We start from the raw sequence: 15,700 nt of genomic DNA, 5'->3' as shown, positions 1-15,700 counted from the left end.
AGCCTCACGCTGGCGAACAGCGCGAGAGGCGGAGCCTGCCGGCGTGAGCCCGGAACGCGCAGTGTGATTGCCCACGAGAAAGGAAGGCGCTCCAGTTCCGGGTCAGGCCCTTCGCCCGCCTCCCGCGGCCTCCGCCATGGCTAGCAGCAGTGGCGCCGGGTCGGCGGCAGCGGCAGCGAATCTGAATGCGGTGAGGGAGACCATGGACAGTGAGTGCCCGTTTCGCCCCCTTTACCTTGCCTCTGTTCCCCAGAGCCAAGGCCCTGGGGCGGGGCTGGGCCCACGGGGACTTCAGGTCCGCTTCCTGCCCCGCTCGGCATCTTTGGAGATGCTTCTAAGGGACCCTCCAGAGCTGATGGCCCCATCCTTTGAGAGTCGTCTCTCCGTTCCTGCGTAGTTTGTCGCGCGCACGGCGTTGCGGTCCCACGTCAGCCCGGCGCGCGCCTGGTCCCTCCCGCAACGGACCCAGCGCGCCGCCTGTTTCCCGCCTCGAGGGCTTTCCCCCGAGTGCTCATTTCGCGCCCTCTCCCGCGCCCAGTCCCCGCGACCTTCCTCGCGCGAGCTCATGCCACGCCTGGTCCCCGCGCCGGTTCCCCCGCATCCCTTCTCCTGCGCCGGCCTCGCGCGCCTTGCCCACCCCGCGCGCCGCATCCAGTGAGGGGAGCGCCTTCGAAGCGCCCCAGACTGTGAGCTCCTTGCACACAGTGGCTTCCTGTGTTTGATCACCGCTCCATCCCTCCTTGTACCTTGCGCTGCAGCGGGAGCATGTTAAATACCTACCCCTTGAAGAAACAAGTTGTGCTTTAATCAGAGTTGCCCCCGTTTAGTCCTGGAGCCGGTGATGCCGGTGTCCGGAGACCGTGGGCGTATTTACCTGTTTTGCAGCAGGGAGCACGCAGGTAAAAACTGCCCGCAAGTAATAGAGGAAAAAAGTGTCTTGGAGTTATCCTCTCTCTCCTTTCTTTCTATTGCCGGCTCTGCCACTTTATAGCCCTGGTGTAGGCTTGGACAAGTCATTTAAACATCTTTGAGCCTGCTTTTTTTTTTTTTTTTACCCCAGTGAAACAAGACTGCTACCTCGTGCTGTGTGAGTGCTAAGTCGCTTCAGTTATGTCCGACTCTTTGCGACCCAATGGACTGTAGCCCTCCAGGCTCATCTGTCCATGGGATTCTTCGCTCAAGAATACTGGAGTGGCTTGGGTTGCCAGGCCCTGTTTCAGGGGATCTTTTCAACCAGGGATCGAACCCAGGTCTCCTGCATTGCAGGCAGATTGTTTACCGTCTGAGCCACCAGGGAAGCCCCCTACTACCTCCTAGGATTATTGTAAATATTTAAATAAGATAACCTGATAAAGGTATCTCGAAGGTGACCATTAACGGGTAGTTCTTGCACTGTTTTTGTGTATAAACATCATTCCACGACCCCTTTTGTTGTCCCCATTTTATTTGCTTCCATCTGTATATGTGTGTTTGATAGATGTTAAATTTTGCTTTTATGCGTTTTCCAAGGGATACCCACATGAACTGCTGTCTCTTTCAAACCATGAAATTCTCATTAAGCAGTGTCAGCCTTCATGTCCTATCTCTGGCTCTTTCACTGTAGGCTCCACTTCCTGTTAGAGCTCCTTCTTTATGAGGACTTGTGATAAAGCTTATGACTTTCTTTGCACTCGCTGCTGCTTCGCTTTTCAAAGATTTTTTAATTATGAGTGTTTGCATCTAATTTTTTACTCAGTGTCTGCTTTTGTCTTTTTCTGAAAAATGGAATTTTGTTAATACCATATTCAGCCTATTTTCCCATCCTGCTTGAAATAGCAGAACTTAATTAGTTTTATTTTGTAAGTGGATTTGTGTACATAGAAACTAGTGTACACCATTATTGTCTTACATCTTTGCTTGGAAGCCAATGTGGTTTCTGAACAGTATGAAGTGTATTTGAGGCCTGACTTCTAGTCAGTTTTCTTATATTAACTGTTCCTTATTATATGGGCACAGGATTCCATTTGAATAGAAAGCCCGTATTTTCTCTCTGATGAAACTACTGATACAGAAATGAGAACTGATCGTTTTTAATTGGCTGCATCATCAAGGTTTTCACAGACAGAACTGCAGATTATAGTGTTAGAATATGAAAAAGTGAAGAAAGACCAGATTATTTTTTCTCAGCCAACACTGGCGGAGAGAGTGTGCAAAGTAGAGAACACTGCTCCTCTATACACAGTGTGTCCCCAAATCAGAAGGTAAAAAGGAAGGCCCCAGGTTGGCAGTGTATCAACATCTGTTAAATGTGGCAGTTAGGTCCTGTCGTGTCCATTGGAACTAGCTGCTATCATGCCATGCATGCATGATCAATCACTCAGGCATGTCCGACTCTTTGCCATTCCAAGCCTTCTAGACTTGTCTATCCGTGGGATTTCCCAGGCAAGAATAATGAAGTGGGTTGCCATTTCCTCCAAGGGATCTTCCCAACCCAGGGATCAAACTGACATCTCCTGAATCATAATTGAGTCCAAAACAGTCAGTCAGTCAAAATGTGTAGTTTTGCAAAGTTAATGAAAATATTTTCCAGGCTGTCTCTGATGATTGAGGCACAAAGGGAAACATAGGGACACTTTCACTGTTAAGAATTGACCACACACTCAACTGAAAAAGTCCTCAATGCAGTCCTTTAATAATCCCACCTTTCTCCACTCTCATTGCCAGAAATAGAACTTTAACTTGCCCAAGGGACTGGGCTGACCTACATAAGCACCAGTATTTTTTGAAATTCTGTTAATGTGGCGTGTCCATGTATTTAAATCTATCCATGAGACCCAAACTGAAGTGTTCAAAACTTTTTAACTCTGACAGTGCTGCTTCAGGATCTAGTATATTTCTCCTTATCCTCTTCCTCCCTCCCTCCCATCAGTATTAAGAGTCAGCTAAGTGATTTAATCTTTTAATTAATGTCAGATGATTTGCAAGGATTATAAAATTGAGCTATGAACATTTGTAATTTTATTGTGAAAATGAAAGCAGTTTGATAAAGATACTTTAGACAGGGGAGGAAGTGCTGGGCTTTGTTATGTATCTGCACAGAACACTGAAAGAAGCCTGATTGATCCTGGCCAGATTTAGTATAGGGTCTGTTGCATAAGGGGCTTCCCTGGTGGCTCAGTGGTAAAGAATCTACCTGCCAATGCAGGAGACATGGGTTCGATCCCTGGGTCAGGAAGATCCCTGGAGAAGGAAATGGCAACCCACTCCAGTATTCTTGCCTGGGAAATCCCATGGACAGAGGAGCCTGGCAGGCTACAGTCTACAGTCCATGGGATTGCAAAAGAGTAAGACATGACTTAGCCTTAGCGACAGTGACAACAAATTATGTTTTTGGCAGTGGTGATTAAAATTTACTTCTTCCCTACTTGAGGCTTCAATGTGATACAGTTGTTCCTCAGTATTTGCCGGGAAATTGGGTTCAAGACACCCTCACCCACCCACCCATACCACAATCTGTGGGTGCTCAAGTCTGTCATATAAAATGGCTAAGTGTTTGCATATAACCCACATTCATCCTCTTGTATAGGGGCTTCTCAGGGGACTGAGTGGTAAAGAATCTGCCTGCCAAGAATTTTTTTTCCCAAATATTTTCAATACACAGTTGACTTGTATCAAGTCGTAAACTAGCAAAAGAAGTGAAGAGAGTCCACAGTGTGCAAAGTGTTGGTGAAGCAAACATATAGCCCATGCTCCCACCATCAATCCCCTTGCTTTCTCAAGTGAGATCTCCCCTACCTCTCTCCTTCACTAAGCTTCTACAGTTCTTCACTCATCTCAGATTTGACCTTTTGTATTAATCTCTCCTGTCCATGCCACCTACCAGTCTCTGCATAATTGCAATAACTTATCTGGACTCCTTCTCCCCAGGTCTTACACTGGGAAGAACTTGGTAAATGAGACTGAAAGGCTCATGTAAAGACAGTGTAATTATGGTTGTGAAATATGAGATGAGCCAGACATGAGAGTATACTAAGGCCCTATTGAAGATTTGAGAACTCTTGGAAGCTACTACATTTAAAACAGGAATATGACAAGATCAGATATTCTTTTTTTTTTAAGATTTTGCCTTCAAGGCTGCAGTGCAGTGGCAGGATGGGAGTAATTGAGGCAAAACCCAGCAGATACTTTGAGTTGAGCAGGAGTTTAGGGTCCAGGGAGACCAAGGCAGGCAGAGTTTTTAAGACAGAGTACTGAGAGGAAAGAGCCTGCACCTAGAGAGAATTCTGGAAGTCCATGGAATGTTCTCCCTCAGGTATTCAGCATGGCATTGATCAGTGTGCAAGGAAAGTACCCCAAAAAGATACCAAAGGATCAAACTGTTTCTAGATAACTATATCTCATGACAAAGCTTGAGAATATGTATAGAAATACAAAACTGTCGAACACCCAGCACAGTAAAATTCACAATGTCTGGCATCCAGTCAGAAATTATTAGGTATGCAAAAACAGAAGAATGTGACCGATGATAATAAAATTTTAATCTGTTAAAACTGACCCACAGTTGATACAGATGTTAGGATTAACAGGTGAAAACGTTAGAACGGTACTCCATGTGTTCAGGTTAAGTATAGGAATGGAAGAGAGGTTTTTTTTTTTTAAACAAATTGAACTTCTCAAGATGAAAATGAATATGAAGTATGAAAAAGTGGAACAGGCCCATATCACAAAAATCATGAATATTATGAAAGTTTTCAAAAGGACTTAGACTGAAATTAAAGGTGGCTTAGTATTGTTCATTTGTCTGTTCATCCCAAAATAAAGTGTTATTTTCATACAGCTCATATCAAAATCCAAATGGTATATTACTGACTAAGCAGTTCCACTTCTAGGAATTTATTCTGATAAAATTAAGTTCCTATGTACAGATATTTGTCATGGTATTATTTTCATCAGGGAAACAGGAGACCCACATAACAAAATAGAGCAGTTAAGTAATATATGTTATTTCCTTAAAATGGAATATTACATGAATGATTAAATTACATTGTAAGAGAATGCTAAAAAGTGGGAAAATGTTAGGAATAATCTGGACTATGATATGTAAATTTTAGATAGATACTAAATGAGTAGTAGAATATAAACCAAGATATAGAAAAGTTATGTGGAGGGAGGTTGTAATTTATCTGTAAGTTTCTAGAGCTAAGTAAGGGCAGTATTACATGCCGGTTTTCCAGTATTACATCCCGGTTTCCAAATCTAGGAATGCTGTGCTGTTCTTTGGTGTTATGCAATATTATATGAATTAAAAACAGGTATTCACGTGCATTTTTTTAAATGTTACAAGATTTTATTCTTAAAATTTTCTTGTCTTTTTCCAGTCCTACTTGAGATTTCAAGAATTTTGAATACTGGATTAGATATGGAAACTCTGTCTATATGTGTGCGGCTTTGTGAACAAGGAATTAACCCAGAAGCTTTATCATCAGTTATTAAGGAACTTCGCAAGGCCACAGAAGCCTTAAAGGTAGAGATTCATATGTTCACTCACTCTGAATGAAAATGCTTTTGTTTAGAAAACAATTAATGCTGAAATTTTATGTGAATAATTCTAAACAAGGTTAAACTAACATCTGTCATCAGGAGAAATTCTGAAGGCCAGGATCTCAGTAGTGTATGTTCAGATCACAAAATACTCTATCTGAACCATGTTGTCTTTTTGTAAAAGTCTCTGATTATGTTTAGAATTCTGCTTGTGTTGGGGGTGATATTGTTTCTGCCCCCCCCCCCCCCAAAAGATATGCTTAAGTGTGCAACACCTCTGAATATACCATGTTTGGAAATAGTGTATCTGTAGGTATAATCAAATTGCCATGAGATCATAATGGGTTAATGACCAGTGTCCTTATAAAGACAAGAGAAATTTGGACACAGATATACAAAGCACATACCCTGTGAGGACACAGAGGGGATGCTCTGTGATGACAGAGACAGAGATTGGAGTGATGGCGTTTACAAGACAAAGAAGGCCAAGGATTGTTGGCAGCCACCAGAAGGTAAGAGGCAAGGAAGGATACTCTGCTAGAGCCTTCAGAGGACTTCTGCGTCCAGAACTATTAGAGAATAATTTTCTGTTGTAAGCTACCCAACTGATGGTACATGTTTATGGCAACCCTAGAAATCTAATTTAGGTTTACTATTGGAAAGTGGAGTGCTGCTGTAAGAAATACATAAAAATGTGGATGTGACTTTGGAATTGGGTAATAGATAGAGGTTGGAAAGTTTTAGGGTGCTTGATAGTAAAAGCCTGGATGGCCTTAAAGACTTGATAGAATGATAGACATTAAAGGTGATTCTAGTGAGAGCTCAAGAAAGAAAAGAGCATCAGTCATCTCAGAGAATATGTCTATCATTATGAATAGAATCTTGTTAGAAATATGAACGTGAAAGGTGCCTCTTTGAGGTCTCAGACAGAAATGAACAACCTCGGGTGTTGGACCCTGGAGGAAAGGCCATCCTCGGTATAAAGAGCACTCAGCTGAATTATATTCTACTGTTGGAAGGAAAATAAAACTTGTAAGCAATGACTTGGGTATTTAGCTAAGGAAATTTCCAAAGCATGGAAAGTAGGGCCTGGTTTCTCCTTGCTGCTTATGGTACAATGTAAGGGGAATAGGAAATTGAGGAAGGAATAAGTAAAAAGAAACCAGCACTCCCTTTGGGAAGCTCTCAGCCTACCCAGATAGATCTCTGGAAAGAAGGCTGAGAGTGTAGCTAGATAACCTTTTGGTGAAGAGAGTAGGTTGTGTGATTCAGATGCAGTGACCATCTCAGTACAAAATCAGGCTAGCTTGAACTTAAAGGGATGAAGAAAGGCTGTCATACTTCCGGGGTTCTGTAGGCGGCTGATGGAGCTGTTAGTGTGTGCACATCCTTGAAGGAAAGGGAAGGGTAGCCCAGGGGCCAAGAACTGCTGAGGCCAGTTGGGCTGTGTTGCCAGCGTGGACCCAGAGGACCACCTTTTTTCAAATTCGCATCAACCACCTTTTAATTGCTGAGATTGCAAACAGTAAAGGTGTTGTGTTCCCTTTCTTGTTTGCACACACTCCTATTTAAAATCTCACATGATGTTATTTCCATATTTATGTAACGCTCATATTGAGTATTAAACTCATATGAACATTTTGGAGAAGGCAGTGGCACCCCACTCCAGTACTCTTGCCTGGAAAATCCCAAGGGCAGAAGAGCCTGGTAGGCTGCAGTCCATGGGGTCGCGAAGAGTCAGACACGACTGAGTGACTTCACTTTCCTTTTCAATTTCATACTTTAGAAAAGGAAGTGGCAACCCACTCCAGTGTTCTTGCCTGGAGAATCCCAGGGACGGCGGAGCCTGTTGGGCTACCGTCTATGGGTTCGCAGAGTCAGACGACTGAAGCGACTTAGCAGCAGCAGCATATGAACACTTAAGTTAGTCCTTCTTAAAACTTGTCCAAGGATGAAGTAACTTATCCTCTACCCTTTTGTCTTTCCTTTGAGGATACATGCAGTTTACCCATCTCAGATTAAGTTACTCTCTGATAAGTTCCAATAATCCGGGTCATTGGTTTTGTGCTTTTTAAAACATTTTTTTTTTATTATTAAATCTAACACCAAAAGGTAAACAAGGCACATTTACAGAGCAAAAATGTATCATAAGTACAATTCTCATTGTCACACCCTAGAAGTTCCCTTATGCTCTCCTATCACTAACCTCTCTTTCCTGCTCCCCATTCCAATAACTACTGTCCTAATTTTTATGATAGAGACTTTAACATTTTCACTGACTAAGCATGGATCTCTAAACACCAGTTTAATTTTGTAAAAAAATTTTTAACTTGCTGTGAGATTTTACAGCACAGTTTCTTTTTTCCACTGAGTTCTTTCATCTGACATTGTTTTTGTGAGGTTCATTTCTGTTGTATGCAGCTGTAGTGCATTCCTTTTCACTGTAATAATCATGTTTCATACAAATGTAGTACTTTTATTTATCCTTCCTACTATGAATGGGTACTAGGTTGCTCCCTGTCCAGAGCTATCATGAACATGCTGCTCTGAGCTTAGTTGTCTCTGTCTTCTAATACATGTATGTGGGCATTTCTGTTGAGTGTGTATCTAGAACTAGAATTGCTGAATCATAGCTTCTGTGTATCTTCAACTTGAGGAATTAAGGCCAGACTTTACTACAGTGGTTATATGAATTTGTATTCCCACCAGCAGCAAATGAATTTCCCTTGCTTCTCATCTTTCTCTATACTTATTATTGTGAGTGTTCTTTAATTTTAGTCATTCTGCTAAGTGTGTTTGGACTTCTCCTTGTGTATTAGCATTTCTGTGAGTACCAGTGAGATCAAATGAATTTAGGGGGGGGCATTTTCTTTTGTGAAATATCTTTTCATGTAGTTTGCCCATTTTTCTGGGTTATCTGTCCTATTCTTCTTTATGGGTAGTCTTTGCTTAAATATTTTGGAAATGAACTTTTGTCAGATATACATGTAAGGCTTCTAATCAGAATTTTTAAGTAATTATGAAAACTATTCAAATTTTATATTTCTTTTTTAAATGTATTTTTAATTGGAGGATAATTTCTTTATTTACAATTGTGTAGGCTGGTTGGATGGCATCACCAACTCAATGGACATGGGTTTGGGTAAACTTCGGGAGTTGATGATGGACAGGGAGGCCTGGCGTTCTGCGGTTCATGAGATCACCAAGAGTTGGACATAACTGAGCGACTGAACTGAGGCTTCTGCCATACAAAGCTTGAATCAGCCACAAATACACACAAGTCCCCTTCCTCTTGAACCACCCACCCACTTCCCATCCCATCACAGAGCACCAAGTTAAGCTCCCTGTGTTGTCTAGCAACTTATATTCCTTTTTTTAACTCAATAACTGTTGCTTTCATATGAGAGAAAAATAACTACATAACACAGTAAGAATAGCTAGTATTTACTCTGCTTTTGCTAAACTCTGCACTGAGGACTCTCGCTGCATTGTTTCCTTTATAGTCAACGCACGGATGTTTACTGTGACGACTAGTAAGAGTTTACCCCTAAGGAAACTGAAGCTTTGGTGCTAACTCACTTCTCCCAAGACTTTCAGTTCAGGGGTTGAGCTAGGATTTGAGCTCAGACCTTCTGACGTCAGGGTTGTTAACTGCTAAGTTGCTGCCTACAGTAAGTTCTAAAAAATATCTGAGCCTGCTATTTAAAAAAGCAGGGAATGGTTAGAACCAAACCAGTGGACTGGAGCCCAAGTACCTTCCCTGGCTTAATACTGTCTCATAACCCTGTTTTTAAAAATAACAGGTATCATAGCCCTTTATTAGTAAATTTCTGAAATTTCAGTGGAAGAGGATTTACTTAATATACATATTCCACAACCACAAAAATTTTTATTCAGCTATGCTGGAGTTTGAAAGAGAATAAGAAGGCAGAATCGCAAGAGATTTTTGTATTAATGCAGATTGACTGATGTGAAGGAACTGGAGACAAGAAACCTAGCTGGACAGGTAGGGGGCAGATAACATAGCTTCTTAGAATAAAAACCAGGGTATTAAGAGATTCAGAAGTGCCTGTTTAACATAACTTTTTCAGCTTTGATGTACTGGTTATTCCACATCCAGTGGATTTTAATGAACTCTGAAGGCAAAGTCAATGCAGTAACTCCCCTACATAGCAAACTTTCAAGTTGTGAACGTCAGGTGTGAGTGAAATTGCAGCTTGCCCTCTGCCTCCTATTGCTGACCGTCCTTCAGCTCTACCATCTCGCACATCCTCTCCCTCACCATGAGTAACTCTTCTTGCCTGTCCACTCAATGCCATTCCCTATATGCCAGCCATTGTCTTGTACTTTGCACGGTACTGCACTGTTAGATTCAAAATGTTTCTTTATTTTTTGTGTCTGTTTTTTATGTATTATTTGTGTGAAAAGTATTATAAACCTAAAATGCAGTTATACAGTTATAATAATACTATTATAAACCTATAGTACAGTACTATATTGTGTCGGTTAGGTACCTAGGCTAACTTTGTTGGACTTATGAACAAATTGGACAGTCTCAGAAAAGAACTCATTTGCATGTAGGGGACTTACTACAATTAAGTTGAACAAAAATCAGAAAGAGTTGCCCATTGGAATGGAAAATCAGTCTCGTACACACACAAAGCCTCTTAAAACACATTTCTCCCATAATCTAAAATTGGTATACCTGACTCTTTCTAAAACTAGGTAGGGGAAGAGATCGTGAAAAGTTTCCAGTAAAGAAGAAATGTTCATTAGAACGTTTTCTTGAAAGTAATGTTTGAAATCTATTTAAGTTGTATAAAAGTAATACATGTTGGTAATTTTTAAATATTTAGATCAGAAAATACAAAGAAGGAAACAAAAATCATTCAAGATCACCAGTAGATAACCCCTGATAATATTTGGTTAACATCATCCTAGCTGGTCTATGCTACTTTGAAAACAAAAATATTATAGTTAAATCTCATTGAATTAAAAATGAATAAACTTCCTCAGGTTGATTCTCTGCAGATCAAAGTCTGTTCTCTCCTAACTGCTCCTGCTGGGTCTGGGTTGGGAGCTGGTTGGTTCAGAACTGCACTCAGCCACACCTGTCTTCTCTTGACCGCCTTACCCTGCCCCCGCCTTACTGCCTTAATATGCATAGGTTCTCTCTTTTGTGTGGTTGCTGCTCATGAATTTTTTTCTGCATATTTTTTGTTTATTTCTCTTAGTGTGATAAATAGAGTAAGGAGAAACTCTTCTTGCTGCATTGTATTACTTTACCTAGAAATCCTAGTGATTAGAATTTAATTATATGGTACTCATCTGTTTTAGACCATGTACAATATAAATCACAGGTGTGATGAAATGTTGCAAGGAATTGTTGACCTGAAACATAGTTTTTTCTTCTGTTCTTAAATATGAAGAAAATTATAATTTTACTAATTATTTTGTTTTTCATATTCAAATCTTTTAGATTTGTGTATAGGTGTTGTATTTTATATGTATGCATAAATATGTGTGTATATATTATAGTAAAAGCAGCTAGTTGTGTGTCACCCAGATAAATAAATTTCTTAACAGTGATAGACAGATTGCCTTATGTTTATTTGCCACAGCATAAGTAGAATTGTTAATCACATGTATTTATTTTAAAAACAAGACTTTATTTTTATGAATGTTACTTTTATCAACACTGAATTTTTGTGTTGTCTCCTCAATGCTAGTATTTATGTGTCAGCAGTCATTTATAGATTCTGATTTCAGAAATTGTGGGCAAAACTCATTTTCCCATGTTTTCTACTTTCTTGCCGTGGTACCTTGAATTATACACTATCGGTGACTTCAAACGCACTAAGCCTTGTGTTTTCTTTTGAAGCTGTCCTGTACTACCAGATACCTCAGAGTATGTGATGTATCTCCTCACTGCAGCATGAGGACACTGGCAGTGTAGAATTTGTAGTTGGCAGAGAAATGAGGGATGAAGTAAGTCCCATGTCCCCATCCATCCTCAAAGGAGGGAATAAACTTGGGCAATGGAAAGTTTGGAGAGAAGACCTCGGATGTGGGTTTTCCCCAGAACCGCTGTGTATACACTTTTGGAGTCTTTAATGACTGTCTGGAAACTGTTTGAGTTTCTAGGATGCCATTGCTCTCTTCCTTTCAACTGGAAAGTAGTTCTGCACCCGTTTAACATGAATGCTCTACAAGGTTGACGGCTTGCCTAATTCAAATGAAAAGACATGTTGCCTTCTATCTTGAAGGGGAACCCCTAAAATTAGTATGAAAATGGGATCAGGTTCTAATTCTTGTGAATAGTAAACCCAAGAGGAGAAAGATGAACAATCATTATATAGCAAAACATGGGAGGTTCTGTTGACAAGAATGTTTCATACTTAGTTACCTACAACTTTCCAAGTATCTTAAGGAATTTCCTTGAAGGACCTCTGAACTGAATATTAAAAAACAAGTTTTAATTAGGAGGTTGAAATGTAAATGAATTGAGTTTACCATGTACTTTTATTTAAATTCAATATTTCCATATTTGGCCTTGAGAAATTGCCTATTTAAATCCTATCTTTTAGAAATGCATATAAAATAATTTTCTGATGAATGATAATGGTGTCTGGAAATTTCTACAGAGTAATCAGGAAAGGGGTAATGGATGCTAGTTTAGGTAAAGCTGTATTAGCCACGTATTCATTATTACTCTTTTGCCTTTTTTTCCCCTTTGCGTTACAGCATCACAGATCTTTTTCATTCTTAATTCCCTTTTTGCACTGTAATGAAACATACAGAAACAAACTAACAAAGACTGTGGATGAGGACTTCTATAAGTTAATTTTTCAAGTAGTGCTTGTTATATTTTTACATTAACTGTTATTTAAGATTATGTAGCAATTTGGACTTCCCATGTGGTGCAGTGGTAAAAACTTCACCTGCCAATGCAGGAGACTCAAGAGACGCAGGTTCAATCCCTGGGTTGAGAAGATCCCCTGGAATGGGAAGTGGCAACTCACTCCAGTACTCTTGCCTGGAAAATTGCATGGACAGAGGAGCTTGGCTGCAGTCCATGGGCTCACAAAAAGTTGGACACAACTGAGTGACTGAGCACAAACACAATAATTTTCTACTGTTAGCCTAGCAGTCAGTCCAAATGGTAGTTCTAATAATGTCCTGCAAAAAGTGAAAGCTTCTGCATCGTGCTGATAAAAGTGCTTTGCTATATGTGGGGGAAGAGTTGTTTGTTAATGACAGTGCAATATTGACAAATTTATTTCCATGGTGTTTCCCCCCCCCCCCCCCATGATTTTGTTTTACTGAATCATACTTTCTTGTTCTAGGCTGCTGAAAATATGACAAGCTGACTTTCTGAAGAAATCCTGATGAGCTATATCAAGCTGTGTAAGAAGATTGAAGATTGCGTTGTAGTCAAGAACATACAATGAAATCACTGCATGTAGCAATGTGGAAACATTGTCCTTTTTAAAAGAATTATAAAACCATAGCTTTATAAATCAGTGGAAAGTGGCTTACAGAGAAAACTATCAGTTGTGTTTACATCACATCTTTTCTTTTTTTTCTTTAACCACTCTAATGCTTTGGCATTGCTGTGTTCATACTTATGTATTCCTAATTTATAGCTCTGATAGCTTTAATTTTCTAAGCAGTCTGTCCATCAGATGTGCACATCTGCTGTGCCTGGGTGAACTATAGTGGAACCCATCAGTAGTAATGTTGTAGTTAAGACTTGTTGACATTTCCATTATAAACTTAAATTTTGAATTGTTTATGCAAAATAACTGTGGATTTATGTTGTATTAGCCTGAAAGTTGACAGAATTTCTGCTACCATGTGTGGATTTTTGATTTAGATTCATTATGCATATCAGAATCTTGTTTTTTGTAAGAACATGGAAAACGTGTTGTCAATCTGCTCTTTAACAAAGAATATTTTCTTTTTTTAAACATGAAGTTGAGTGGCAGTTAATAGTGTGACCCAGATCATATTGAGTGAAAAGTAAAACTTTCAGAAAACTTAAAGGTAATGACAGTGCTTAGCTTAGTATTATTTGTCATTTGATTCATTTAAATTTAGGGAAGATATTAATTGAGAATGTTTTTCTAAGTTTTTAATTCATAATGAAACAATTCCAACATGAAAAGTCTTTTTACTTTTGTTAAGTAAAAATAATTTGAGTGCTTACTTAATAAAATACCTTGAGTGGTTATCTAGTAAATCACCAAACAGGTGGTGACATTCAATAAATGTTACTGGTTTCTGAAGGAATAAAGATTTCCAGTCATTAAACAAAAAATAATCACATTTTCTGTATCAAGAATTCTGAATATGCCTTTCTAAGATCATTTTTGTGTGTCGTTATTTTTTACCCTGTAAATTTTAACTGATTGAAGTGATGGTTCAAAATAAAGTTTAGAAAACTTAGGATAATATGGGTTTCTGTTCCTCTGACAGAATCTCCATGAACTATTTTTTCCCAAGACTACTACAAATTGAATCTTATTTTTTAAGATTGTGTTAGCTTTCCAGTTAAATGACAGTACAAGCAAATACTCTGGTAGCATATTTTGTTCTTCAAACAAACTAAAGTGATTTTAATAAGGCTTAATAATATTTAATGGCAACCTTCTGTTCTATTTTAAAAATCTGGTCTTTTGACCACATTGACTTTTGAATGGTGCCATCTTTACCACTGAATGGTGCACTGAATGTCTGTTATAGGGAGAACAGTTTGGGAGACAATAAAGGTTTTGATTATAAGTCATCTATATGATTAAAAAACTTTGCAAACACTGCATGTTGTTACTTATATAAAATCAGAAAGAAAACACTCTTGTCAAGCTCCAAAATTTGTATATACTTTTAGGTCATAAGAGTTAATAGTTTTATTTATAACTTTGTAGATTATGTTATTTATGTATGAAACAAAGCAGGAAAATATATTGAGAAGGAGTTCTGTTTACAGAGGACTTTAATGTGTTACATTTCTTAAATGTAAACATGTATTTTCAATGCATACTTAAGTAAAACTGAAGAAAACCAAACAAAGTAATCATACAGTTGCATTGTTGCGCATGTTGTCAGTGTCCGAAATAAAACCATTTTGGTGAAATCAGCCTGTACTTCTGATTTAAAGTATGTTTCTGCGAATTCAACTTGTGTTTCTACAAGTATTTGGTAAATATTTAGATGCTTTTTTTGGAGAAGGACATGGCAACCCACTCCATTATTCCTGCCTGGAGAACCTGTGGACAGAGGAGCCTGGTGGGCTGCTCTCCATAGGGTCGCATAGAGTCGGACACGACTGAAGCGACTTAGCGTGAACGTGGGATCTCTGTTAGGAAACTTTGGGCTGAATTGTGTTTCCCTAAATCCTGTGTTGAAACAGTAACCTCCAGTTACTCTGCTGCTAAGTCGCTTCAGTCGTGTCCGACTCTGTGCGACCCCTTAGACGGCAGCCCACCAGGCTCCCCTGTCCCTGGGATTCTCCAGGCAAGAACACTGGAGTGGGTTGCCATTTCCTTCTCCAATGCATGAAAGTGAAAAGTGAAAATGAAGTCGCTCAGTCGTGTCCAACTCTTAGTGACCCCATGGACTGTGGCCCACCAGGCTCCTCCGTCCACGGGATTTTCCAGGCAAGAGTGCTGGAGTGGGGTTCCATTGGCTTCTCGCCAGTTACTCTAGAGTGATTATATTTAGGGTAAGGGCCTTGAAAGAGGTGAGTAAGTTAAACATGGGTCTTCAGGGTGAGAACTAACCCAAGCTGACTGCTCTCCTGTACGGACACACACCAGGGCTGTGTGTGCCCAGAAAAAAAACCCTGTGAGGATACATCAAGCAGGTGGCCGTCTACCAGCCAAGGAAAGGGGCTTAAGACAACAAACCACCCAACAACTTTATCTTGAACTTCCAACCCTCACAACTGTGAGGAAATGTCTGTTTAAGCCACCCGGTCAGTAGTACTTTTTTATGGCAACTGTAACAAGACTAATAAAGGAACAAATATAAAGCACCTGTTACCAACAAACCATTATAGTCAATCTAAAGCAAAGCCAAGCCTTTATGGCTGTCATCCCATATTGGTGAAGAGGAACCCTATGTTTAGTCCTGCTTAGGAACTCAGCTGAAAATAGCCAGCCATCTGAGAAACCTGAAT

The 15,700-nt window shown here is 39.8% G+C and overlaps 1 protein-coding gene across 1 annotated transcript; it reads left to right on the top strand.

The window, feature by feature from the left end:
* The first annotated feature begins 110 nt into the window (after positions 1 to 110).
* On the top strand, positions 111 to 14,647 carry MZT1 (mitotic spindle organizing protein 1). The gene is made up of 3 exons (XM_052650237.1): positions 111 to 209; positions 5,358 to 5,503; positions 12,867 to 14,647. Exons 1-3 carry the CDS (start codon positions 137 to 139, stop codon positions 12,888 to 12,890), a joined length of 243 nt encoding a protein of 80 aa, XP_052506197.1. The 5' UTR covers positions 111 to 136; the 3' UTR covers positions 12,891 to 14,647.
* The last annotated feature ends 1,053 nt before the right edge of the window (positions 14,648 to 15,700 follow it).

The sequence above is a fragment of the Budorcas taxicolor genome, chromosome 12 (assembly GCF_023091745.1).
Source record: "Budorcas taxicolor isolate Tak-1 chromosome 12, Takin1.1, whole genome shotgun sequence".
NCBI classification, from domain to species: Eukaryota; Metazoa; Chordata; class Mammalia; order Artiodactyla; family Bovidae; genus Budorcas; species Budorcas taxicolor.
The sequence above is the reverse complement of the archived record's forward strand: the minus strand, read 5'-3'. Positions and strand labels throughout refer to the sequence as shown.